This window comes from Bombus vosnesenskii, unplaced genomic scaffold, assembly GCF_011952255.1.
Source record: "Bombus vosnesenskii isolate JDL3184/JDL3185 unplaced genomic scaffold, Bvos_JDL3184-5_v1.1 scf7180000013352, whole genome shotgun sequence".
In the NCBI taxonomy this organism is placed as follows: domain Eukaryota; kingdom Metazoa; phylum Arthropoda; class Insecta; order Hymenoptera; family Apidae; genus Bombus; species Bombus vosnesenskii.
In genome coordinates, this window is record NW_022882988.1 from 4,320,895 (window position 1) to 4,347,989 (window position 27,095).

General features: G+C 46.0%; 1 protein-coding gene across 3 annotated transcripts; it reads right to left on the reverse strand.

The window, feature by feature from the left end:
* Window positions 1-1,109: 1,109 nt before the first annotated feature.
* Window positions 1,110-23,139, reverse strand: LOC117236776 (LIM/homeobox protein Lhx5). Of its 3 annotated transcripts, none has more exons than XM_033500022.1 (8): window positions 22,600-23,139; window positions 18,448-18,640; window positions 7,345-7,577; window positions 4,937-5,137; window positions 3,660-3,901; window positions 3,144-3,429; window positions 2,544-2,711; window positions 1,110-1,283 (listed from the first exon to the last, which is right to left on the reverse strand). In XM_033500022.1, the coding sequence occupies exons 2-8, from the start codon at window positions 18,618-18,620 to the stop codon at window positions 1,168-1,170; spliced, it is 1,419 nt and encodes a 472-aa protein (XP_033355913.1). In that variant the 5' UTR covers window positions 18,621-18,640; window positions 22,600-23,139; the 3' UTR covers window positions 1,110-1,167. The 3 variants fall into 3 exon arrangements, with proteins under 3 accessions (XP_033355913.1, XP_033355912.1, XP_033355914.1); XM_033500021.1 differs by having other exon boundaries at window positions 4,937-5,158; XM_033500023.1 differs by lacking the exon at window positions 1,110-1,283 and having other exon boundaries at window positions 2,668-2,734; window positions 4,937-5,158.
* Window positions 23,140-27,095: the final 3,956 nt, after the last annotated feature.

The window sequence follows — 27,095 nt, forward strand, 5'->3', positions numbered from 1 at the left end:
CGAATGCTCTCGTAAGATACTGTATATCAATTTATTTATTTTTAACGCAAACATTTACTTACCATTTTTCTGTGGTCTCTGATGTTGCGACTCCTACTCGCACAACCTTTTCTACGGGTAGAGAGAAAAAGATAACGAAAGGCAAGAAATGCACACAACTGTACGTATACGGAAATACGAGGTGGTTTATTATAATAATATTTATAATCATTATGCATCGTGGCGGCGTGTCTCTTTTTCTCGTAAGACGTTGGTAATGCAAGTTACAATTACACAGTTCAGTGACGGAAATCAGTCGACTAATTGTATCGCGCGCTTCCCGCAAAAAAAGACAGATTTATATTTATTTACATCGATCGCCGCCTTAACAGTTACAGGTTACACATTCCTATTTATATTTATACTTTATTGATAAATAGTACAGCGGTTTTTAAGTGTAGAATTACGCATGTGTACTGTGTGTGTCGTCTGTACGCGGTGTACCTGTCGTATTCTGTAATGCTGTGTCTCTTTACGTATATCCAGATGTACGTCGTGTTATTTTTCCGATGATCTTTACGTGTCTCTTTCGTACGTGTTTCTCAGGTGTAGAACAGCAGATATCTACAGGATGTCTCTTAAAGTAACGTCGAAAATTAATCAACAGGGAGGGTATAATATTACACGATAGGACATTTCGAAATTTTATACACAATAATATTAATAATAATATTTAATGATTCGTAATCGTAATAAAAATAATAATAAAATAGTAACGCGCTGGTGTTTGACCAACGGCAATAATAATATAATAATAATAATAATAATAATAATAATAATAATATTAATAATAATAATAATATTAATAATAATAATAATACAGATAATAATGTTAATAATGACAATGATAACCGTGAAAGAAACGAAGCTAAACGATCGGTCGTCTTATCATATGCGTATCTTACAGAAACGTAACGTACAAGATGCAAAATCGACGTGGCTCGACGTGAACGACTCTCGCCACATTTTGTTCGCGGGCAAAAGTCTCTGGAGCCGGAACAAAGTCGTACGGTCTCTCCATCAGGTGCGCGCGACCGGTCGATTTTTCGCCGAAACTCGATCGATTTTCGCTCGGCTGATGGAAAGCAACAAAACACGAAAAGAAATGAACGTTAATTAAAACTCGTACTACCAGGCCAGCCCTTCGCTCTGCATCTGGTGCGGCTCCAGGAACCCACCCCCGCCGCCGCCGCCACCTGGACCGCCACCATTCCCACCGGCACTGGGATTACCCTGTGCTCCACCTGAGAAATATCAAACCCATCGAATCGGTTCCTTTCGGTGCTTCGATTTATCCCGAGAAACGTGGGATCCGAAAGAAAAAAGAAAAAGATACGAAACCAACCTCGTCTTTCATCCAACATTATGGAGTGTTAGAAAGATCCTGATCTTACAGGATAATTCGTCTACGAGATATTATGTAATACTTCGTGTCGTTTGTATATCTTACTTTACGAGATTTACGTCTTATTTTATCTCGTTTATAGAATCGAAGAGAAAAATATGTGATGGGGAAATAGGTATCAATGAAATTTAATCGATCTCAGTACTAGCGTTATACTTGAGTTTTATTTATTACATAGCCTTATAGTACATAGATTATTTAGTAAATAATAGAAATTAATATTTACATATTTGTGTAAACCGGCCGGATTTAACGAAACTTCATCGATACCTGTTTCAATTACATGTCCACTTATTTTTATCCCCGACCGTGTCTCTCGTGTATTTTACTTCGAATGTCTCTGTTATATTAGGTCGTCCCATAAATAACGTCGTTTTTTGTCTCCGAATATGTGGACAAAATTAATACCTACGTTTATTTTTGGTCATCCATGTCATTAACCATCGCTCTCTTTGACCTTTTCCCATTTTTCCACTAACTTTTCGATTTTATCTTCGACAAACTTTTGTGATTTTGAATAAAAAAAAAACTCATTCAGCTCGTTCGTTGCCACTTGGAAACCATTTTCGACTTTTTCTCACATTCGGGATACAGTCACCGTGTACCTCGCGATTCCTTTTAACAGTATCCTTGGTTATATCGCTTTTTTAAAATTTATATAGCTCGTCGAGAATAGTTTCCGCCGACGCGTATTTTATAACTTCTTTCAACGTGAAAAATATCGATCCGATTGTTTCGTACGCGCGTTACGAACCATCCGCACATGATACTCTTTAAGAAACAAAGGACGAAGTTGCTATAAACGCATGTACGAAGCATAATACGCGCGTTTATTTGGAATTCGAAGCGAGTAAGAAACGATATTACTCGTGGGATTGACCTAATAATAATGCTAAGTTTATGTTTCTAACACCCCATACTATTGCTTCGAAATCTCGTTACGTCGTATCGCAATTTTACTATAATACTAGTGACTACCTTTGTACTTATAATATAATCAACGAAACAGAAAATGACTGTGACGGAGGTACAGCAAGGATAAAGAATGAATTTTCTAGTGGTCAGAAAGGCGTAACCTTTCAAAAGAATCTAATCGTACCTGAAGGTGCTAGGAACTCTCCAGGACTACCGCTAGGAGGTGCAGGGGGGCCCTGTCCAGGAGGGCCCGTGAGAAATTCCGGAGGGCCGCCTCCCGCACCCGGAGGTGGATATTCCCCTGTCACCGCCACTGCGGCCGCCATACCCGCTAAACTCGCCGGGTCCAAACCTGTCAGAAACAGATTACGTGTACTATTCAGAGAGGATCGTATCCGGCCTGCTATCTCCGAACCCGGCTGTCATAATTATCGCGACCTACCTACCCGCTACGATGTTTATTATAGTCGCGATAGAACTCGAGACAAGGTTCTGCTTTCGATTCCGTGAACGCGAATATGAATAGATCGTACGAAGTAAAACGTGGAATATCTACGCGTTACGTGAATCGACTATTTCAGCGGCGATTGTTTCGAAACTCTTGCAAACGACCTTCCAACGACCGCGTCATTGATCGGCCGTGTTACGCTGGCCACGAAAATAAAATCACCGATCGCGAACGACATTTTCTTTTCTTTTCTTTTCTTTTACGATCTTTGCCGGTGAAAGGAAATCGAGCGGAATAGAAAAAGGTTTCGTAGAGAAATCAAACGTCGAGACTCACCAGGATTGCCTGGTCCACTGAAGGGCGGTCCATGTGGATGAGGGGGCGGATGAGCACCAAAGAATTCATGGTGAAATGCCACGGGCCCGCCGTAACCAAATTCAAACTTCTCCGCGCCGAAATATGGAAAACCGGGCGGCGGTCCGTCCTCGCCGCCCAAAGCACCGGGATTCAGGTTCAGGGGGAAGCCCCTCATTTTTCTGGAGCCGCCGAAGAACGGGCTCCTGCCCATCGACGTCAGTTGTTTTAACCTACGCTCTTTGCTCCTCTTATTTTGAAACCAGACCTGCGAACATCCATACGAACCGCTGTTTTTCATTCGATTTACCGGCCTTATGGGAAGGAATCGTTCTTTTAATTCGTTCGCTCGTCGTAAGAAGATAGAATCTCGCGTTGCTATGCATAAAGTCTCGGAATACGTAGTACGACAGAAACGTAGTAAACGTAGCAGACGAACTATCGCGTTAAAATCGATTGCAAGCGATCGCAAGTACGAAAGAATGAGATTCTATGAACCTGTATCACTCTCATAGGTAAGCCAGTCTCTTTCGCTAATTGTTCCCTGATGTGCCTGGTTGGTTTCGGAGTGGACGAAAAGGCAGACTTGAGAATCTCCAACTGTTTCGCCTTTATGGTCGTCCTCGGACCTCGCCTCTTCGAACCGGCACCGCCGTCGCCGCTACCACCACCGGCACCACCGTCTGGACTTTTGTTCTCCGTCTGGCTATCCCTCGTTTCGGGATCTCCGTCCAGGGAACCTTCGGCCAATGCAAACAAAGCAGTTTAATAATCGATCCCACACACCAAGGGTAAACGCTTGTTTCTCGCGAAACAAGTGGCCCTTGATTATTCAGCCTAATTTCACCGGTTTCGCGGTATATCGGCAGCCGATTAGAATTTCATTCTAAATATTTCCCTTTGCGCGGAGGTCTCCGGGGGATCCCGCTTACAGGCCGAATGAATGGCAACGTTCTTTTCTTTTTTTTTTCTGTTTTCCGCGGACGCTTTCTTAACAATCTATAGACACGGACACGCGTGCATAATATACGTATCTCGGAATTTGGATCGGCTGGATCGAGGTAACAACAATCGCAGCCAATCCCCCGGAAGCGATACGAAACCCCCATCGGATTATCGTGTGGCTGTTCTACGCTCGAAAGCTACACTCCATGAGGTGTACGTGTGGGTGTGTACACGAACGATGTGCAATGTGTACGCATGTAACGTACACACACACACACACACACACCTATACACATATACGCGTAGTTTTCGAGCCCAACTCTTCACGATAATCTATATATACCCGGGGAGGTCTTAACCACGGGACAAAGAAAATGTTTGGACAGTGTCACACCGCGCTACAGGGGCCACCCTTCTCGAAGACACCCCTCTTTTCCTCTTGCCGAAGCATAGAAGTTGCTTGTACCCGGTGCTTCGAGAGAGGTGAAAGGGAAGGGGTCATTGTTGCGCTCGCGATAAAAGAGCAGAAGCGAATAATAGACCGGGAAGACCTGACGCGCTTAGTAATTCGTACTGACGCTCCAGGTCAAGCCACTGAATTTCCACCCTCGCTCGAGGGTTCCACGAAAGGGGAAGATTGGCCGCGATTAAGTCGTTAGTCGGTGCCGATCGATCGTCCTTTCAAAATCGAGTTTGTCGCGCTAACAATAATAGTAATTTCTGATAACCGTGTTTCGACGTACTTCGATCGGTTTTTAATCGCTCGCTCGCGTAAAACGAACGATCTAAACGTTTACTATCGAAAGTGTTACGATGGAAATGACACTTACCTTGATCCTCGGAGTCTTCCTGCTTGCAAGGATCGCTTCCAAGAGGTAGATCGCCAGTATGACCAACCGTTTGGTCACCAGGACCACCTGGACCCAGATTATGAGGTCCCAAATGTGAGCCACCGACACCACTGTGATGATGGTGAGCGCTACCATCCTCGTCTTCGTCTTCCGATCCTGAACCCATCAACGAGTCTCCTCCTGTCGACAGGTTGGACGATTCTGCTCGTGAACGATCCGAATCGTGCGTTTTAATCACATCACTCGTCGAATCATTGACTTGGAAAAGAGCACCAGTCACTTTTCTGTTCAATGATTTGTGTTCGTTACATACTACGCGCGAGCCTCGAATATATTTACGCTTCGAACGTTTAAGAAACCACTAGATTTCAGAAGAAAAGATTTACAATTGCTTTGGAAATCGGTGATTCGATCGAACTACTTTGATTTTATTCTTGTTAGAGAGCAACGTTTCGAAACACGGAGAATTTCTTTTCAAAGTAACAAAACGGCGTGCCTCGAAACAACAGGCGATAGCTAATAACGACGCAAGAAATAAATCGTGATCGCTGTCGCACACTATCATCGCGTCTATAAAATTTCGTTTGTGTAAAATAATTGCGTCGATCAACGTCAAGTTTAGACGTTCAAAGCAGCGAATATCCGCTATAGTAAATAGAACATAATTTATCAGCAGGACGAGTAAATTTGTCGATGTTCCATACGAAATTAGCAATTAAACGTGATTACGGTTATTCACTTCTGGACGTATACGACGCGCGTACCAGCGCCGGCACAGTTCATTATGATTTTTCGAAATTTCGCAATTTTCCCCGGCCTCCGCCGCGTTTCCCACCGCAGTGTCGCGCATTCAACGACGAAAGATGCTAAAAGTTATCAATAAACGTTGCTGATTAATCGACGCTCGTCGCGTAATTGCTGCGCTTTTCACATTCGCCGCAGACGATCACCGTGAATTCGACAACTGACAAATAGCTGCACCGTGATAGAGATTAATATCGGAAACGCGCGGAACATCCAGGACGTCACGATGTTTGATCATCGAAACGAGTAATCGTTGTCCACCTTCTGTGCGTATATATTTTTCGCAAGTAGCCGGTTGCTTCTTCGAACGCGCTACGGAAATTAACGCTGGAAAACGTTCTCGTACGAGCGATATAAATCCTGCGTACGTTTCATCGAGTTTTTGCGTTTCTATAACGAGACGAGACTGATCGCGAGCAACGACACGTCAACGGAACGATTAGAACGGTCTGACGCCTCGCGGAATTCGCATCTCGAAGAAGGAAAAAAGCACCGTGGCTCCTGTCATCCGAAAGAAAACGAAAAAGAAACGAGTTTGCCGGACATTTTGCGGTTTCGACGTCGGCATCGAAGCGACAAAAGGTTTGCCCCTGCCTAACGACCTTTCGGTTTTCGTTTCACGGCTTATACACCGGCGAGATCCTCGTGAAACCGAGCTGTTACTTTCTCTCTCTCTCTCTCTCTTTCTCTCTCTTTCTCTCTCTTTCTCTCTCTCTCTCTCTGTCTGTCTCCCTTTCTCTCGGTCGCGCGTTCGCCCTTTTTTCTCCAGACTCCTTTTCTCTGTTTCTCTTTCGACCGGTAGCTGACGGTCGGTTACATACACGCTGTTTTCACAGCTTGCCGTTCCGACACGGGGGTAAAACCCCCGTGAAAAACCTACCCCCTAGCCTCCCTTTTTTAGAACGAGCTCGACTTCGTGAAATCTCGGGCGTTGGACGCGTTGAACTGTGCTCCCACCCTGACTAGTCGTCATCCCTCTGGCCCCCTTTTTCTCTTCGAAAAAAGAAAAAAAAAAGAAAGAAGAAAATCAAGAATCTCGATCGTGCTGTAATCGAGCTTTACTTTCGTACGCGCGAAAACGACGGGACAAGGTACGAGTTTATCCCCGTGGAGTGTGTAAATCTTCGAAACGATAAGATCAACTCGAAGAATAATATGGAAGAATCGAGCTACGGCCAGGAAACAAGGCGAAAAATCGAGGTGTAACTTGTTGGAAGTTCGGTCAGCCTCTTAGAAGCGGTTGTTGGCGAAGATAAGCATCCCCCTGACGATCAAAAGCGATAGAAATTACAAAACGGTCGCGATAGGCTGTAACAGAGCACGTGGCGGCACATCGACTTCCTACTCTCCATAGGAGAATCGCGATCGTTTTAAATCCTACAAAGTCCCTAGCTCGCAGAATAGAATAAACGACGGTACAATCGATAACGTGCCGCGAGCCAACCGTACGTACGTATCGTACAATGCCGCAAATCGGATTCAGAGCAAACGAACGAAACAAAGCAGCGCGGCATCGTGAATATCTCGCGATGCTGCGTTCTCTTCGCGGTGGATAACGAGGGACAATGACACTTGTAACTCACCATGATGACCGTGCACGTGATGCGTGTCCGGCAGCGGCTTGCCCGACAGGTAGTCCTGCTTGCAGACGAACTTGTTGTCGTCCAGGACGTAGAGCTCCTCTCCGGTGCTCATCTGCTTCCGACATACCAGGCAGGTGAAGCAATTCAGGTGGAAAACCTTGTCCCTCGCCTTCCTCACGAGATCCTGAGGGCTTATCCCTTGGAGGCAACCGCTGCATTTCGTGCCGTATCGCCTGGAAACAGAACGCCGCGACAGACCACGTGAATAACGACGAACAACGAAGAACAGGGGAAACTTTTAGATTCGTCGGCCGCGTTGAAAAACCGGATAACGAGCGCACGCGTCACCTCGCTCGTTCGAGAACACGCCTCGTGATTAATCTTGCGCAGAGGTTTTTCCGTAGCCGCGTGTCTCTCGACGCGCCTTCAAGAATCTCGACCGTCGAGTTTCTTCTTTTCATCTTCGCTCGGTTCTTCTTGACGATCCGCACCGATATTACGTAACGCGTTAGTCCGCAACGACATAAAACCGTGATACGTAAAATTCACTTTCCTTCGATTTATACGCGTTCGATCGTCGTAAGGATCGTCGCGAATACGACGGATCTTTGTTTTTTTCGTAGCCTTTGTTCCTTCGTTTTCTGCCGCTTCGCATCGGTAACGACGAACACGTGGACACTCGTCGATGCCATTCGGACGAACGAACGAAAAGGAAAGTCAATGTTGTACGACGGCGACGTTTATTGGACTCGAAACTTACAAGTCCTGTCATTAAGCCGCTCCACTCGCAAACGTCGATAAAAGAAATATGGCGCTTTTAAAGAGATGGGACTTTAACGTCCCGATAGGGCATAAAAAGTTAAAACCCTTCGGTGCTGTAAAAGCGCGTCGCGGTTACCAGCCAGCGCCTGTTCGATTTTCGCTTTCCTTTCTTTTTTCGTTCTTTTTTTTTCCTTTCTTTCTACTCCTTTACTGCCGCCGTGTCCTACTTGTTAATTTCGTATTAATCGTTCTTTCTTCTCGTTTTTCTCTTTCTTTCGTCGTTCGCCAACGAGATGTTTTTTCGTGGTAAACTGCGTTGTTTTTCCGAATGGAACAGGATCGATCGAACGAAAAGAGGCAAAAAGAAAGAGAAAAAATGACGGGGCAGATTGACCGACGATTTGCTCGAAAAAGAAACGAAAGCTCGTTGTGCAAACACGCGTCGAACCGGCCGTGGTCTTCCAGCATGGCCGCAACACGGTTCACGAGCCAGTTAATAAATCTAGCCGGAACGATTCGTCCGACCGATCCTCCCGCGACTGTATCATTACGGAAGCATCGGAGCCACGTTACTTGCCAGTTAGTAATTCCGATCTTTTTAATTACAGGAATCACGCGATTAATTATAGCAATTACCGCGATCCCTTAGGGCAGCCGCGTTTCGAAAGTAAATACATCTCAATCGATGCCTGCGTTGCACTTCCGACCGAAACGCGGCTTCGAAACGCGGCCTCGGAACGCGGCTACGAAACAAACGCATTCAAATTCCCGTGGCTGGCTCCTCCCAGTAGGCCAGAATTTTCCTGTCGCCCGTGCGTATAATATCGGCTGACCCGGTTCGCCACCCTCGCCACTGCTATTATTTTATTGCTATCGCGTTTCCCGACCGGAAGTAGAAGCGTTCAACGTGACCCGCGACCTACATCGCGCTAACGTGGTCGATTCTTATTTTATTATTCAGCCGGGGACAGACAAAACCTATCACCGCAACGCGATAGAAAAGTTCACGGAATCTCCGTTCCTCGTTTACAGCAACCTTTTTCCATCGTCGTTTTCGTTCGACGTTAAGACGCGAACGTTGATCAACGGCGAGTAAACGGCGCTCGTCGGTGCATCGTTTTACCGAGCTGCGACATCGACGTGGTTTTGCTTTGCTTAAAATGGAAAGCGGAGAAAAGAAGAAGCGCAGAGGGGAAAGTATAAATTACAAGGATTCCCTTTTGTCGATCGACACGATCGTCCGTAGCTGTTACGCCAAGTACTTACGCGGAATATCCTATAATCAACCGGCACACTTTTTCAAACTATTCATCAACCTGTCCAAATTAGCAGTCCTACGCGCAGTTCCTAACAATCTTCTCACGGAAGCAGAAGCCAGAGATATTTCTTGACCAACGGTCATTACGCTGCCAGAGCTTCCCTCTCTCGCGCGTCGTGCGTCTCCTTCTAACTCGTCCTGCCGTTTGCCACGTCTATCCTTGTCCGACGCTGCGCGTTTCGCCTCGCGGTGCAATCCCTCTAGTCTAATTACAGGAATTATTTAATTAATTATAGCGATTAGCCGATCCCGTGTCAACTTCCCCGAATGCATACGTCACCGAATCACCGGCTCCTTCTCTCCTTATCCCTCTCTTCCTCTTTCTACTCCTCGCCCCTGCCTCTACCTCCTCTTCCTCCTCCTCCTCCTCCTCCTCCCCCCGCCCCCCTCTCCCCCTCCTCGCTAGCCTCGCTTTCTCGCTCGTTGGACGCGCGTCTGCCCTTAACGATTTTCTTGTTTTTGAGCGCGCGCGAAGGGCAGCAGCCCGGTCCAGGTCCTTTCTTCCTCGTGGAAGAAAAAGAAACGGAGGCCGGCCGTAAAAATCATTAATAGAAAGGCTTACGTGGTGCTTTCGTGTGTGAGAAAGCGGTTCGATGAGGGCGACCAGGTCAGCAGGATGGAAGGGGAGGACAGAGGCAGAAGAAGGGGGTGTGGGCTTCGGGCTCCCTTAAAGAGGAGAGCGTAAAGAGCGAGGAATTCTGGCGTGTAGCAAGAAATATAGGACAGCGGGGCTGGGATAAAAAAAAAAGGGGGTGGGTCCGGGCCACGATTTGCCACGGAGCCCGGAGTTTATGTATGTGGTTCGCGTTCGTTCCACACGGTCCTCTACGACCCTGATGCGTACACGGCTCCCTTCGGTATACTAGATCCGTTCGTCGCGACGACGACGCTCGTCGTAACGTTCTCGTCGTTTCCCGATCGAATCGAACGAAACGGGGGAGCCATATCAGCCGCGGCTACGCCTCGTGAACCCGGCGATAAACCGATCAAACCGAACAGGTAGAACGGCCGGAGAAGCGAGGAACCAGGAAGAGACGTATCGATCCTGGGATGAAAGTTTCCTCGGCGCACGATCGAACGTCGATCGGACGATGATGACCGAGGCGCGGGTCGAATCGCTCCTCTCGATCGATTAAAAAGAATTTTAATTACCGCAGTATTCGCCATTTTTCTAGAAACCGATCCGACCGACGTAGTGAACGTCGCCGTACCTTCGTTTGCTCGTTTCTCACCGCTGTTGGTTCTCATCGTCGGTGCACGCGCGCCGACGTCTCGGTTACGACGTTAAAGGAAATAAACAGTCGCGCGATATCGTTCGCCAAGCGGGAGTCTAATTAACCGAATGCAATTAGTGGCGCGAGCGAACAAACGCTCGTTTCCGCTATTCGACCGATCGGTCTCTCTCCTATTCGGCTATCGTTCGAACGATTTTCACGAAGGAACGAAGAAGCAAGAAGAGAAGGTGTCTTTCCACTGGCAATTCCATCGTACGGTGGAATGTCAAGCGAGTCGACGCGATTTTCGCTTTATCGCGCTGTATCACACGCAGATGGATCGTAACGCGTACGGCGCGGTCCGGTTGTCGGGACGAGTTTCAAGCTGGCGCCGATTAATTCGTGAAATATCGTCGATTACCGTCCGAAGGGGGTGAAGGCATGCTTGAGAAACGATTCATAACAGTTATGCTAATGCCCCGGCGTTGGCTATGCGACACCGTAAAACGCCGTTTGCATAAAGTTCCAGCAGCCGTTCCTTTTCGTCTTCATCCTCGTTCTTCATCGAACTTTCGCGGTACATCGGTCCGGCTTCGTGCCACTTTCTCCGTGCAACAATTCCCGGGTAAATACCGCGCGTAACAACATGATAAACGAGTCGTTAAAGCAACTCGCGCTACTACGCCACGCTGCTTACGTAATTGTAGTTGGACTTTCCGTCACGACGATCGGCTAATTGGTAAAAAGGCAGTGGGTGAAAAAAAAAGAAGAGAAAAAAAGAAAGAAAAGAACGAGCGGGGAAAAAACTGCGACTACTTATGACCTACGTACGACGTATGACAGAACGAGGGCCTGTCTCGAGAGTGTGACGCAAGAATCCGGTGGTTGGCAAAAACGTTCCCCGTATGAATACGCATCGCGATATATGTATACTATTGCCGAACCTTCCTGGAAGGGAAACAACTCCATACCTCCCTCTCGCGCGCACACACACACACACTCTCTCTCTCTCTCTCTCTCTCTTTCGCTCTTTCGCTCTTTCTCTCTTTTTCTCGCTCTTTACCTCCCTCTCTGTTCTCCCTGTTTCTCTTTCTATTCTCGACCGCGCCGGCCCCGTCACGCCCAACAAACTTCTCCTACGGTTCGTAGCGGGCGTCACGCCGCATTTATAATGTTTCCACGTTCGAGTTTCGACGGGTCTACTCCCGAGGAGGCCAGCACCGCGGGTGGAAAGCAAGGACAATGGAGACCACTCGTCGGCGCCCTTTCGAACCGGCCCGAGAAAAGCCGCGCCGATCTATGATTGGCTTCGATCGTTTTGCTTTGATTTCCAAGCGAGTCCATCGTCTAGTTTCAGTCTGTTTTCCCCCGCGGCCCGGAACTTGCCTCGTACCAACTGGAAAGAGGCCACCAGGCAACGGTAGATTCAGTTTAGAGAGTCGCTCCCAAGATACGACTGTTAATTAATGCCAACTTTCGATCTATCGTTAGATATTTAGGGCTTCGGATTGAATTTCTTTCCTCGCGAAAATAACGATATCGATCCGTATGGTTGGTCGATCGCGTTTATTAACAATATCCATTTATTATCGCTTCTTTTCCCTCTCGATGCTTGACATTCGACGCGAATGCTCGGTTACGACACGCCTTATGATTTATTTCGTTGTAAAAAAAAAAAACAGAAAAAAATTCTCGTAGCTATACCAGTCGCCGTCATCAATACCGCGATAGATTATCACATACGCGACGATAATTCCGCGCAGTCAACGTTACAGCGGATGCGTTCTTTCAACGAACTGGCATCCTAACAAATACGCCGGAACAATGAAATACGTGCCGCTCGGAAGACTCGCCGATTAACTCCATAAACCGAAAAGTAGATAAAAACGATATTATAAACGCTTCTTCTTTAAGTTCTCCTTCGAATTTCCTACCGTTTACGTCGTCCTCTCGCAACGAATAATCTCGGAGAAACGGGACAATAACGTAGCTATCGTCTTCCGACGATCGAGCATTAATCGCGCAATCGCGTAACGAAATTAACAAATTTGCAAAATATTGCGATCAGCTTCTCGCTGAATTTTCGATATCGCGTTCTTCGATCCAGAGATTGGATCATGTCCGTTTCGCAACTTGGTCGCAACGATCAAGTTCGGTCGAAACACGCGTCCACGGTAAACGTAGACTAATTCGTGGAATATTGCCGCAAACGAGAGTAACCGCTTAAAGAAACAGACTTTTCGAGCAAGCGAAATCCGGTCCCTCGGCAACTCTTTGGCCGACTATTAGCAGGGTGCTAGTCTCGGCTCTCTGGTGACACCGCCGCCATCCCCCTAGCCCCGAGTTAATGTTTTCATCGGGCGTATTTCGACGACGGCATGGACCATATTTTAAGGTAATAATTTCTTGGTGGGTACACACCGGGCCATCGACCGCAAGCTACGGCAGTCGAGGCGGCGCTGAAACGGGGACATCGGTGCTTTTGATCCTGGACCCTTTCGGGCCCCCATGGGCCATTATCGACCTTTAAGGACCTTGCTGCGACTCGTAGAGCCGGTTACCATAACCGCGCGTACCGTTCCTTCGACCGATACCTCGGACCTCCCGGAGGTGTTACAGTATTCCCAACAGCGATTCGTTGAAAGTAGGTGGGAGATACAGACAGTTCGATTGGAGGAACGACATCGATAGATTCGTCGCGTCGTCGTGGGAATCGATCGGCATTCTCTGCTCTACGTTCTTCCTACGTTTACCGGTTTCGTCGTTCAGACTCTGCTACTTTCGTTTTGTTTCCCTTCCTTTCTTTCGTAGCTGTGCAGAATTCCAGATATCGATACGTCCGCTTCCACTATCAACCTTGTATTCTCATCTATGTTGGCGAACAGTTCGTGGTCGGTAGATGTTTGGACGTACATAGGAAATTCAAAGTACGTATCCCATCGTGCGAAGATACACAGGGTGGTTGGTAACTGGTGGTACAAGCGGAAAGGGGGTGATTCTACGCGAAAAAGCAAGTAGAAAATATAGAATAAACATTTGTCGTTTGAGGCTTTGTTTTCGAGAAAATCGACTTTGAATTTTCGCTCGGTACGCGTGCACTTTATCGCGTCTCCTTATAACGGATCGTTGTCTCGATGGAAAAATTCTTTAAAAAAAAAATTTAAAAAAAATTTTTTATTCTATATTTTCAAATTCTTTCTTCGCGTAGAATCACCTCCTTTCCGCTTGTACCACCAGTTACCAACCACCCTGTATAAAACGCGAAAAACAAAATAATCGGTATAAAATTTAACGGATGAGACGCGTCTCTGCCGAGGTTTTGTTTCTCTCGTCGCATTCAGAATCTCGAACTCTGTTCGTTAGTATCGCGTATCGTAGCCTGTTGAGGTTGACTGGTAGAAGAACGAGTGGATGAATTTGTAATAGAAAAATATATTGAAATAAATATAGGTACAAGTACAGTGTATGCCGATGCAGATGCTCATTTTTACAGTGTTACGATACAATAGAGGAAGAAGCTATGATAGGGAACACGTGCATTTATTTACAGCAAAGGACATTACCAAAAAGTCAACCTTGTAGTTTTAGCTAAAGGCTACAAGAAACAGCGATAGAAATTGTCTTATAGCTTTTTTGTTTCTAGACCTTGTAATCCAAAAGAAAATTTATATTCAAGGCCACGATAATATGGACCTCTCCTTATTTCGAATTTGTTTGTCTCGCTAAATCTATCGTATCAGCGATCTCCAGATATACAAAGGAAAAGGTGTAGAGTTTTTCTTGAAGTTAGTTACTTCGACATAGCCGAACGTGTTCGCGAACATAGTTCAAGTTTCCACGCTTCTTACCAACACCTTATCGAAACACATCGATATATCGATATATAAAATATTTTTGTACGTTTCGAAAGTCGTCGACGAACTTGTTCCAACCGCCGCTGTTCTCGCTCGAACAGAAGATCGTAGAGTTACACGTCGTACGAACATCGTTTGCGAACACGTTCGCCGGTGAATATCGCGTTTGCACGTTTCGAAATTTCGTTCTGATTTCCTCTACTTTCGCCTCGGTGAGCAAATTGGATCTTAAAGGCTGATTTAAAAGAAAGAAAGGAAAAAAATGCGTAATCACCGATCGAACGTCTTTGCACGACGTGTAACGGTAGCAAAGAGGATAACGCTAATTAACGGGACGCCGGAGCGAGAGTTATTTTTGACCCGAAAAGCTTTTCTACGCCGCTCGAGCGTAGCCAACCGTTCGTCTTACGTCTAATGAATTTTTCATCGGGATGAAATGCAAAGTGCCTCGTAAAGTATACAACACGTTCGTTATACACCCGTTCGTATAAGTATCAAAGGGCCCCCCTTTAAACGCCCTCCCCACTTTCTGCGTGTACTCGGTACTCCGATCTTTGGCTACAAAGGGGATCGTTCATCGCTTCCAGAAGTCACGAAAGAGAAACGCATCTCCAAATACCCGGCAAGGTAATTCTTACGATCTTATTTCTTCGTAAACAGGAACAATAACAGCGACGCTCGCTATCGCACCGGTGATCGTCATTGTCATTCGCTGCCAGTGGAAATTCATTCGTTCTAGTTTAACGTATCTGTTAACTAAAATAGAAACGATCTCGAAATTATCCATTAAAATTATAATTATCGCTATTTTATTTCGTAATAAGCAAGGACAGTCGCGTTCACTGTCGCATCCAGCGATCGCGACTATTCTTCATTGTCACTGGAAATTCGTCATCTTTTGATATACACACGAATATATAGAATACTATAATCGAAACGACGTTGAAACCGCATATTTCGAAGCTTTATCCACAATCTTGATCTATAAAGTTTGTCGGTGACTGCTGAAAATTCTTGGTTATTCAATCCTCATCTTCGTTATCCAAACATAATCGAGTTTCCACTTACGCGTGACCAGCGTTGAACTAAAGATTTCTCCTCCTAACCATCACTGTTTTTCACACGACCATCATCCTCGATCGAGTCCCTCACGTATCGCCACGCTGCAACCCTTTCGCGCGCCACGATTCGTTACTTTCGTCACAGGCTTTTTACGATTTTTAGCTTCTTACGCGACCCTTTGTATCCTCCGGTTCGTTACGTGTTGGCTGACGGACACAATGTTGCAGGCTCCGTGATCGCGGCGCGAGGAACGAAAACCGAGAGAAAAAATGACCGTCGCCTGGGTGCTGCTTCGCCGTAAAACTTTCCACATTTTTCGTCCGCGCCGCTAATTAATCGAAGCGACTCGCTGCCGCTTCTTCGCGCTAGTTGCTCTCGAGATCGTGATCCGATGGAAAAATCAAGAAGAATCGTTTCGCACAGAGCGCAAACCGATGTTCGCGCCTTCGGATCGGTTCCTCGCGAGAACGTCAAGGTCCTCCGGCGCAGGGAACTTCTCGCTCTCGCGAGAACGAAAAGTTTCCGCGACTGCAGCTCGCTCCCTCCGCGCTGATAATCGCGCGAATTGGAACACCGGTCGCGCTTTTTTCTCCTTTTTCTCGCGCGATTTATCCAAGACGACTAGATACGTGGAACCAGCGATCGTTAATTCTACTACCACGCTATAAATATTCGATGCAAGTTGGTGAATCAACGCTCGCAACAAGATTTTACGACGTGACCGACGATCTTCCTAAGATCCTGTTCCGTGTCTCGTCTCGTCTCGTCTCGGCTCTCTGACTCACCAGGAACAAATACGAGCGGATCGCCTCTGCGTTAGTTCCGTTTATGGTTTCGCACGGTTTTTCAATAAACCCGGCGAGTGTCTCTGAAAGAAGCATAGATTCGCGATTCTTTGGTTCGATCGAGAACAGCAGCTTCTTAACGTTGCCTCGTTGATCGTCGTTCGCGTAAAGTCGCGAACGCTTGACAGAGCAAAAGGCGGATTTTGACAAGCCGATAAAACGGTACACGTTGATTTTATCTGCGAATCGTCGGGGACAAACGCGAACAGATCGTTTCTAGATTAGCAGCGTTTACCATATCGCATGGTTTTTTTCTTTTAGATTTTCCGGCACGAACCTAACTTTTCGTTTCACTTTTTCAAATTTGAAAGTACAGATTCGCCGTCGTTCGATCGTTAAGTCTGAACCAAAAAGGCAACTCGAGGCACAGATTTCCTCCTAACGTCGATCGTCGGTTTTATTTCTGCACGATTTACGAAAGATGGAAAATCTGACACAAAAGAGTGTCTTTCGGTTTCACTTTTTCAAATTTGTAAATACAGATTCAGCGTCGTTCGATCGTTAAGTCTGAACCAAAAAGGCAACTCGAGGCACAGATTTCCTCCTAACGTCGATCGTCGGTTTTATTTCTGCACGATTTGCGAAAGATGGAAAATCTGACACAAAAGAGTGTCTTTCGGTTTCACTTTTTCAACTTTGAAAGTACAGATTCACCATCGTTCGATCGTTAAGTCTGAACCAAAAAGGCAACTCGAGGCACAGATTTCCTCCTAACGCCGATCGTCGGTTTTATTTCTTGCACGATTTACGAAAGGTGGAAAATTTGACACGAAAGGGTGGTGGTTTTCGAGAGCCGATCGAAAGGTATTGATATTATTTGCGCGTTCGTTCCTCGGAACGTGGCAAGAAACAGGAGTCACGAAGTCTGTGGAATCGCGAACCAAGAAATCGACTACCAACCAGAGGATATAGTAGGACGAATATAGAACGTCGATGGACCGCGTAACGAATCGCGATAGCGCTGGCGTGTTTCGCTCGCGGAACGGCTCTCGATCGACCGAGTGATTTTTGCTCGGAAGCTCGATAGAGCGAAATAACGCAGCAGTTGTCTGGGAAAATGTCAAGGCCTCCTTTCCATTCGTCGCGAAATGCTTTTTCTCTCGGGTTATACGCAGCTCCACCATCGACGCGTTTCAGCGCAAAAAAGAAACAAAAAAAAAAAAAAAAAAAAGAAATAGACAATGTGTAAAAAAGATGAAAAGATAAACGTCTCGACGATTGTCTGCCAATGCATCGATCGTAAATCTTTCGATTTTGCCTAACAGCGTCGACGGACTAGTACCAGTTGTGATACGACAGTTTACTTAATTATGCAAACAGAAAACAGTTCGTCGCGATGCCGGTACGCTCTTCTGTCCGAAGGAAACAAGAGAAAAAGCCACTGCCCCGTGACTTTTCTAACGATCGATCGCGTTGCGTTCCATCGATGGCAACAACCATAATAGAAACCTAATTACAGGTACGTACGGACGAGCAGAGGGACGATTTGGCCTGACGAATCGCTAACTAATGGTATACCTGTTTGTATCGTTTCCGCGGAAGCTTTTTTCCCTATTCCGAATACCTGTACAGGTTCTTACGCGGTCGAAGCAATTAATCAACTTATACGGTTGCTGCACGCTTTGATAAAATCCTCGAAATACGTTTCGAATTTCAAATATCGCGTTAGAAATGTTAAGATAGAGATTAACAATCGCTGGTAATTTATAGCTGGTAAGATAAAAATAACAATTAACGCGGTGCATTCACAGCGATCAAATGTGGCAAATCGATAAACGCGTACCTTCGATTATCTATCATAAAATCTACTCCGATAGGAAAATATCCCCTTGGAGACGATTCGAGTCGTCTCGTTCGTTACGCGATAAAGCATCGTCCAATCGATATTCGACAGCCATTCGTCCGTAAACTAGCTCGTCGTAGCGGCTTCTGTTCTATCGAATAAGACGATTTCAATGGCACGATCGTTTATTAATGATCAGAAGGGCGCGTAAACGCGGAAGCGCGACGGCAAGGATAGACAATAGACGCGTAGGCAAGTTACCTACCTGAAGAAATCCTCTCTGCAGAACAGCTTCGCTTCCCTGGAGAAACACTTGTCCTGTAACGTGGTTCTGCAATCGAAGCAGCGGACACACTCGACGTGCCATGCCCGGTCCAAAACATTCAGCAGGTACTGATCCATAATTGGTTTCTCGCATCCTGCACATGACAGGATCATCGCCAGACCACGTCTCCCTGCTTCGAAAAGAAAGAGAGCATCTGTGAATACAGAGGATTATAACGAGATCGGTTAACGTGGTTAACGTTCGAATAAATACTAGGTGTATGAGCAGGATTTTTCATAATTCGTACGTATTGGACGTGGCCGTGGCGAGCGTTCATTTTCTCGAATTTAACGAATTTACGTCGTTGGCAAAACGCGGCAGGATTGGACAGAAAAATACCGGTACAGGTGAAAACGTCGAGCACCGGGAAAAGTTGATGGAACGGGCGCTGCCGCGACCTGACGAGGCGTTTTAATTTCGCGCACGTTCGAACGCCCGCGTCATCGTCCGAAAAACGAAACGTGGAAAACGAGGAAATTTCTGCGACACCGTGTTTCAACTAGCGTTCAGTCTGTTGCGCGCGTGTGTGCGTTATCAGAGTACATATCCTACTTTGATGTTGCGCGCCATCGCGTAATAAAAAAAAAAAAAGAGAGAGAGAGAGAAAAGAAACGCATTTGGAACAGTGAACGTTTCTTTCGACGCGGAATTCGAGAAAATTTTGAAGCGTTTCTCACGGTAGAAAAATTCGACCACCGGCGTGGATATTTTAATCGGAGGAACGTTGGAAGAAAACGAGACACGCGCAGTATCGGTTTAAAACGTTCTCGATTATAGATTCCGAGGCGAAAGAAAATCGGCCGTACTTGCCGTGGCTGCGCACGTGCATAACAAACTGCGCGTTATACACCGACGCTTTTTGTCATTCGAACGTTTTGATTACTGCGCACGGCTTACCGAACTGTACGAAAGACAACGGAGAAGCAAATCGCAACACGGTGCTACCTCCTCGTCGTTGATATCGATATAGCCTTATCTACATCTCGCGTAAACGACTCGCGTTTCCCGACGACTAAAATAATAAGTAAGACTGGAGGATGATCGGTAGCAATATGCCACGACGATAGAGTAAAAAAATAAAAAGAACGACAAGGAAAAACAAGCTTGTCGTATCGTATCGTAACTCGGTAACACCATTGTCCGAAGACAAATTTCTTTTAAAGAGAAAAGAGGAGAAAACGATGGGAAAGTCAAATAACACGATGTACGACGACGATATCCAAAGTAACAACGTAATCTGTTATGCCATCAAATTTAACGATCGCGCTTGTATCTTTATAGTATCGTAATTGTTTGTCAATAGCCACGAAGCGAGCGTATCGTTGGCCGAACGAGGCGCTCGATGATTACAATTCGTTGTTAATTAACATTCGCCGACGAGATTGCCCTCTATTACATTTTCTTCGCCTACTTCGTTTGCCCGTTTCTATCTTCGTCTATTTCGACGGCTGCCACGTCGCCTCCTCTTCTCTCGTACCGGCGACCTCTGACTTCTTTTTTCGCCATTGCTGAACCCTCTAGGGGGTTCGCTCCTCTCTTTTTTTCGCGGTTTCCGCCAATGGGCGGAGTTCCTCCCTGCCGGCGGGGTTGTCAACCTAGCAACCCTTCTCCCACCCCATAAGGTCTGACCTTGCGCATCTCATCTCCCTCCGTTTTGCGGGAGGGCGAGAAGAAAAAGGAGAAAGCCGAGCCGAACCGAGTCGAACCACCCCGCGGTTACCTCGAGATTTAAATCGTTTGCACGCGAAATCGACTTACACGAGTATAATTCCTACGGCAAAATCCAGTTCCCACGGGATATTTTCTGGTTGTACGCGATGCTCGAACCGAATACGATCGCAAACGTTCGACTCGCGATAAACACGCGATGCACGTCCCTGATAAACTGAAAACTTTGATCCGGAAAATCTACTTGCCACGATAAACCGTAAAGGGAAGAGAAAAAGTTGACAAAGTTTTCGTTCCGCTGAAAGATATGGAAAATGTACATGTACAACGAAGGAGATTGAAAGAGATAGCTCGCGCGTCTTTGAAATACATCTCCTTAACGCGGTTCACCTTCCATTTGTTAAATCAGATACCGCGAGAAACGATTTCACGGCCGTGGCGCGTGAAAAAGAAACGGAGGACACGAGAGGCACGATTTCCTCGAATCGTCGAAACCAGATTAGGATTCAGCGTACGTGAGACGAAAGCCCGAACGGAAACGGGCTTTCGTTAATCCGATTCTTTTCTATCAACCGTACGACGCGTGCCACCTTTCGCCAGGATCGCTTTATCCAATCAAAAAGTTCTGCTCTTCCTCTCTCTCTCTCTCTCTCTCTCTCTTTCTCTCTCTTTCGCTCCGTTCTTAACGTTCGAATTTTTCCGTATTCACGTTGCAAAGCGTCGAGACGTTTTGCAGAAACTTAACGTCGATACGAGTACGAAGAACGATGTTCGCGACTATCGAAAAATTTGAATCGCAACTTCAAAGTCGACTGAGGATTCGTACGCGCAACAGTTGCAAAAACGAGAACGACGATTAACGTAAAACGCGTAAAGCTCGCGGTGAAATTCGCAATCGATACGATCGCCACGCTACGCGAATCCGTCGAGTCGAACGCGATCCGATACCTTCGATGTCGATATTTTTCTTCGCCCCTTCGGAATATGTTAATGCGTCGCTCTTAAACCCTTCCGCGGTTTAACTTCTCGCGCTATCTACGGATGCAGCCCACGGAGGATAAGAGGAAAGAATACGACGCCGCATAATGAAACATCAGAAGGACGCAAAGGAGTAGAGGGAAAGTTCGAAGCGCGGATTGTGCTAATTAACAAGAGAGAAAAAAAAAAAAAAGAAAAAAGAAGAAAAACGTTTGTACGGTATCGGACAGCTATCGACAATTTTTCATTATCATTCGATAACTGTGCGTTGGTACTAGACTTAATAAAATAGCTTGTTTTATCGGTTTGTCGTCAGAACGTTAACATACGATGGATATTACTTTCCCGTCGCTACAATTCGATAGCCGTATCGGTCACTTCAAATCGATCGTTTCTCGACGATCTTTTAAATCGCGTATTTCTCATAGAAGTCGTTACACTCTTTTTACCGTAATATAGCTTTGGCTCGTGAACTCGTTCGCTATCGGTCGGTAATTTTTACCCGTAACGATCCGTTTTCTCTCGCGGTTCGTTTCATTTTTTCCTAGCGAGGTCAGAGAGAAATCTGTCGGCCGAGCGCGTAGTCCCGCTTGCATTTGCATCGACGAGGATTACGATTTCCTCGAATCGGTCGTTCGTTACGCACAATGACGCGTATTTCGACGAGTGTTCAACCCTGTCCGAGGCAAATTTATCCTCGTTAGATCCGAACCGCGGGACAATCCATCACCCGCGGATAAAAAACGCGCATTCCTATGACATCCAAATTACGGTACGATCAATCACGATAAGCGAACGAACGGCGTTTCTACTGTCTACGAAAGGAAAAAAGGAGAAAAAAGAAGCCTGGAGAAAAATATCATAGGGACCGTTTCTCTCGGCTCGAAACTCGAGGCGTCCGTGAGGAAAACCCTCTGACCTTCCGCGGTGCGTACGCGAGCTCGACCTGGCGCCGGCGCTTACGAGGTGTTAAACCAACGTTATCCTCCGATCCTCTCGCTGTTTATAATCGAAATATTTCTCGACGAAAGAAGATCGTAAAGCACCGATTACTCGCGAAAAGCAACGGCGATCTCTTAGAGATCTCTTGGAGAACGAATGAACCGACCGCTTTGACGTTGGCTTGCACGAAATTCCGTGAAAACTCTCGCACGATCCTGCGAGCCTAAACATTCTTCGTACGTGAAATTCTACGATAAACGAAACGAAATCCTCTCTGTATCCGCGAATCCTTATTGTTAAGGTACGCGCGTTCTCCCTTCCGATCTAACTTCGAAATTAAAACAATCGACGAGTCGGAAACGTCTCTGCGAACGTTCGATGAAACGTTTGGAAAATAATTCGACGATTCGGCAGAAATTTCCTCTGATTTCGCGATAAAAACGACCGATACGAATAAAATGTATATATTAGATAGACGTTGTAATACTGAAACGATCTACTTACCTATGTTACAGGCTTGGGTGACGGGCAGGGGTGCGCAGCAGGGCCCGCTGAGGGTCGCGACCCTTATCCGGGGGGTACCAACCCCCCCGGGGCCCCCTCCCCCGCCCCCGGCACCCCCGTAGCCCTCCACCTCCCCAGCCGCGACTGCGGCCACCCCTGTCCCCACTCCCTTGCCGGGCCCGGGACCACCACCAGGCCCACCTTCCACGGGCCCGTATCGGCCGAACGGTCCCGAGGGCCCCAGTGCACCCACTTTTACTGCGGTGTTATCCCAACGGCCGTTAAATCGCACTTCTCACACTTCCCCCCTTGGCTGCCAGTTTTTTTCCCAGCACACACTCGATATTTTGACAAATTTCGCTCCTCTTTTCCTCCCGAGTTCTGTTCCTGTGTTTCCCAGTTTTCAGTCGCGTCCGCGTTATCTTACGTTTATCCGCGTCTAACGTAAAACCACGTTTCTCGTTAATCACTTTATCGGATTATAGATGATTGGTCGTCGTTGTCGTCTTGTCCCTTCCGTACGGTTGTGACTCGTACGTTGGCTTGATTTTTATCTCGAGGCTGAAACGTCCAAACGTTTCAGTCTCTCTCTTTTTTTCTTTTTTTTCTTTTTTGTCTTAATAGGGATTCGACGAGCAATCACTCGGTCAGGAGAGTTTTCAATCCTCGATTTTCCAACGGTTTCAACGTTCGTGTGTCTCAGCTGATCAGCCGGTACCGCCGGCACATCGTGATGAAGCCTGTGTCGCGTTAAGATCGTCTTCTCCCTTCGGATCTAGACACTCCGCGATGGATCATGGCGCCGATCAGACCGGTATCGCGACAGATCTCTCAGACGCGACGTGCGCGTCCGCGCGACGGGCCGCATCAAGAGCCGCTGTGCGCGTTTTACCTTCGCGCGATGATCCCGTTGCCTACTTTTCGCCGTGCAAGCAACCACACGACGCGCGCTGATTTTTGCCAACGAATTCTCCTTCGAGATCCGCACTCTTTCCAGTTATTTGTCTTTTTTTTTCTTTCTTTCTTTCTTTCTTTCTTTCTTTCTTTCTTTCTTTTATTTAAATTGCGTTTCACGGATCGACGTAAACGATGACGTTAGAACGTAACTTGGATGGAGATGGTAGACCGAGGAAGATGCGTACGAGTGGATGGAACGATTACCGGACAAACGGTTGCGCTTTGATCGACGACGCGAAACGTGAAACGCGACGATCCTCGAGCACGCTCGCCTCGAGTTCGCCAGCCAACTGGCTGCACCTGTGACAACCGCGAGGGCCCCCCTCTACTTGGACAAGACGTCGCGCGCCTAGCTGGAACGGGCTACGCCCATTGGACACGACCACGGCGCGGGACCTTTCGCGCTCCGTTCCGATTGGCTGGCTAGACCCCGCTCGGGCGTAGCCAACCCCGTGCGCCGTCAGACATGGCCGTGGAATGGCTGCGGATCTCTGGCGGCGGACGGGACGCTTCTGTCGTTGCTACTGCTTCTGCTGCTTCTGCCGCCGTGTTGTTGCTCGAAATAGCCTGCCGCCTGATTCTCCTCGTCTCTGACGCGCTATCGATCCCCCTTCGGCGTATACCGAAGAGAAGAGTACCTCGCGAAATGCCACAGGTTTCAGAGAATCTTTACCACTCGAGCCCGCGAAATACGTATCCCTCTGTCCCCCTCCCCCGCTCCTACTCCCCCTCGCCAGTCTACTTTTCTCTCTCTTTACCCTTCTTCCTTTCTCCTTTACTTCCTTCTCTCGCTTCTTCGCCTTTACCTGATCCTCCTCTCAGGCCACGGCGTCTTTCCTTCTTTTTTTATTTTTCCTGTTAAACCGTCGCTTTCCTTCCCGCGGACGTTCCTCGGATCTTCTTTCCTCCTCGCTCCGTTATTCGCGCCGATAGCACACATACCTGTCCGTATGCATGTGTGTACGCGCCCTCTGTTCGACTCACGAGACATAACCTTATCGCGAGGCTCGTTTTGTGACGGAGGCGTGTACCGAGGCAATGCGTTGCTTTCTATCGATTAAGGACCTCTTCGAGCTATTGTTCGATGGTTTTAAAGGATCGATACCGGTGCACTTTTGCTTTTCTCTCGGTTACGAGTTATCTTCCGTCGATCTTGCACCAGAGAAATACGTTAGGCTCGCTGGCCCATTAGCATTGTTTATAGCGTTCGGCTGCCACTCGAACAGAGTCTACGCGTGATTTTCGTCGTGTTTGATAGACGCTCCCGTTTGTTACAACGAAGAACAGTGCGAAGAATTTAGGTTTCACGGTTTATGCTTCTCTATATGTTCGCTGATCGTGATAACGGATCTCAGTTGTACGTTTACATCGATGCGTTCTTAAATTTCATCGAACTCGAGACACTGTCGGCTGTCGGAAACGCGTGACATACGACATACGACATACGAGAAAAAAGAACGTACTCGTCGCCCGCGTGCCGCCATAATTAGCCGTAAACAAGTGGCCTCTATAAATTATATCACGGTGGACTGGTTAACCTTATTACGAGGGTCGACCATAGACTACTGAAAAGCTGTCAAGATTATTATAGGGTCCCGTGAAAAATCGACCGACCCATGAATGTGTCAATTCGTAACCCAGCGCCTGTGTAAGTATAGTCCTCCGTCCTATTTTATCCTCCTTCTGCGGACAATTATATCCTTTCGAAAAAGTCTCATAAAATCGAATTTCCTCTATCTTATTTAGTCTCGCATACCCATCTACTAAACAATTTTCGATCGAAACGATACATCGAAACTTCGAAATTGATTCGGTTAGAACGAAACAATTATTTGAATCTACGTATATACCAATTACATAGGAGACAATTTGACGTATTTTATCGAGGTTAATTGTTTGGCATCTAAAAAAATTGATTTAATAAAGCTAGCCATGTATTCTGACACCGAAATTAAGAAATCTTCAAAAAATAAAGTTGATCAACTTGTGACTTTTCACTAATTCGCATGTTTTTGTTTGTTTCTGTACTCGGTTTTACAATTGTTCGTTTAAAAGGAAATGTTTCATCGCAAATAATTACACGACCAAAGTTGTCAACAATTCGATGATTTTAACGATTTAAAAAATGTTATTAACGCGTCTTTTTTATTTTATCGTCGACTTTTATTAATTTGCACAATGCACTATCTCCTAATCGTGTAATTTGTCCGATTACCAACCGTCGATAGTACTTGAACATCAGAATTAAAATGCTTCCGTTTTTGTGCATCCTGTTATTATTGTGCTGTAAATCTTACGACGAAGACATATATACGGAATTTCATAATCGCGAGAATCCCCGGGTGTTGGATTTTTTTGCACGTTTTATCCGCAACTCGACCAGCAGTAAATCGTATTGCGCCAACTTTTAAGAGGCAATAAAATGCTATAATACGTAATAACTGTATGAGAATTAATTAGCGAGAAATTGATGCCTCTTCCCAAATCAGATTCTACTTAACCTCCAAGTATCTCGTCTACAAGGCGTTTTAGTAGATCGAATGGAAGGATAGTTAATTTTACGAAAATGAGAAATTCACTACCGTATGCGCTCGTGTTCCGTACACAGAAAAAGGAAAACAAATGGAAAACATATAAAAGATATGATAATTAGGCTGCAGATATTTATGCAAATTCGTATAATTAAAAAGTGGAATTTAGGTGGGCAATTGTTTAGTTTCCTTGATATTATAACGAGTACCATATATTTTTATATTTTATATATTTTTGTATGTTATACGCAATCTGTGTATTTTGCAACTTCAAATTCCCCATAAATACTTAAAAAAAAACCACAATCTAACGATAATGGAATAAAAATGAATCCCTTGCCGATTCGTACACATGACGATGTGTATCGTACTTGAAATCGTAGATTCGTAGTAAGAACAAAATGTTCTATCCGTATTTGGCGCGTAGTTCGTCTTGCAAAATCGCGAAGTCAGTTCCGCGAACAAAGAAATACGATTAGTTTTTCTTGTCGGTTGACGTAGTGATTGTACCTGTGACGAAAAAATATATGTCACAGGTATGACAGGCTATTCGTTCCTATGCAATGTCGACCCATTGTTCTGCGGCTAGCTCGTTTGACCCGACAAGACGATAAATGGGAAAATGAACGTGGCCTATGAGTTACGATTTTCCGTCTACGGTAATTATTATTGATTTTTCAACGAATCTCCATCGTTTATTTAAGTCTCGCGATCAAACGAGAGAAAATTATGAACTGATATTTCAAATAAAAATATAAAAGATACGAGGGTAATAGAAGAAGGAAAAGAAACATTTATGTAATATCTTTTAGATAGTCGTTCTTTTTTTCGACGAGTTATTTTTTTATTGTGAAACATATTCTCTATTATGTAAGGTACAGTTGTTTCAAAATAAACAATATAATGTAATAATATGTGTTATTTGTTGCGTTCGATTTAGAATTTTGAGCTTGATAAGCATGTTCAGTGCGTCTGACTATATATTGGACAATTCTACTTCGCGCGCTC

Excerpts from the sequence above, each read along its gene's own strand:
- LOC117236776 (XM_033500021.1), bottom strand. The coding sequence starts at position 18,620 with ATGATCCTGTCATGTGCAGGATGCGAGAAACCAATTATGGATCAGTAC. Across the intron at positions 3,902-4,936 it reads GGAAGACTCCGAGGATCAAG|GTTCCCTGGACGGAGATCCC; the intron begins GTAAGTGTCATT and ends CATTGGCCGAAG. Across the intron at positions 3,430-3,659 it reads TACCTATGAGAGTGATACAG|GTCTGGTTTCAAAATAAGAG; the intron begins GTTCATAGAATC and ends GGATGTTCGCAG.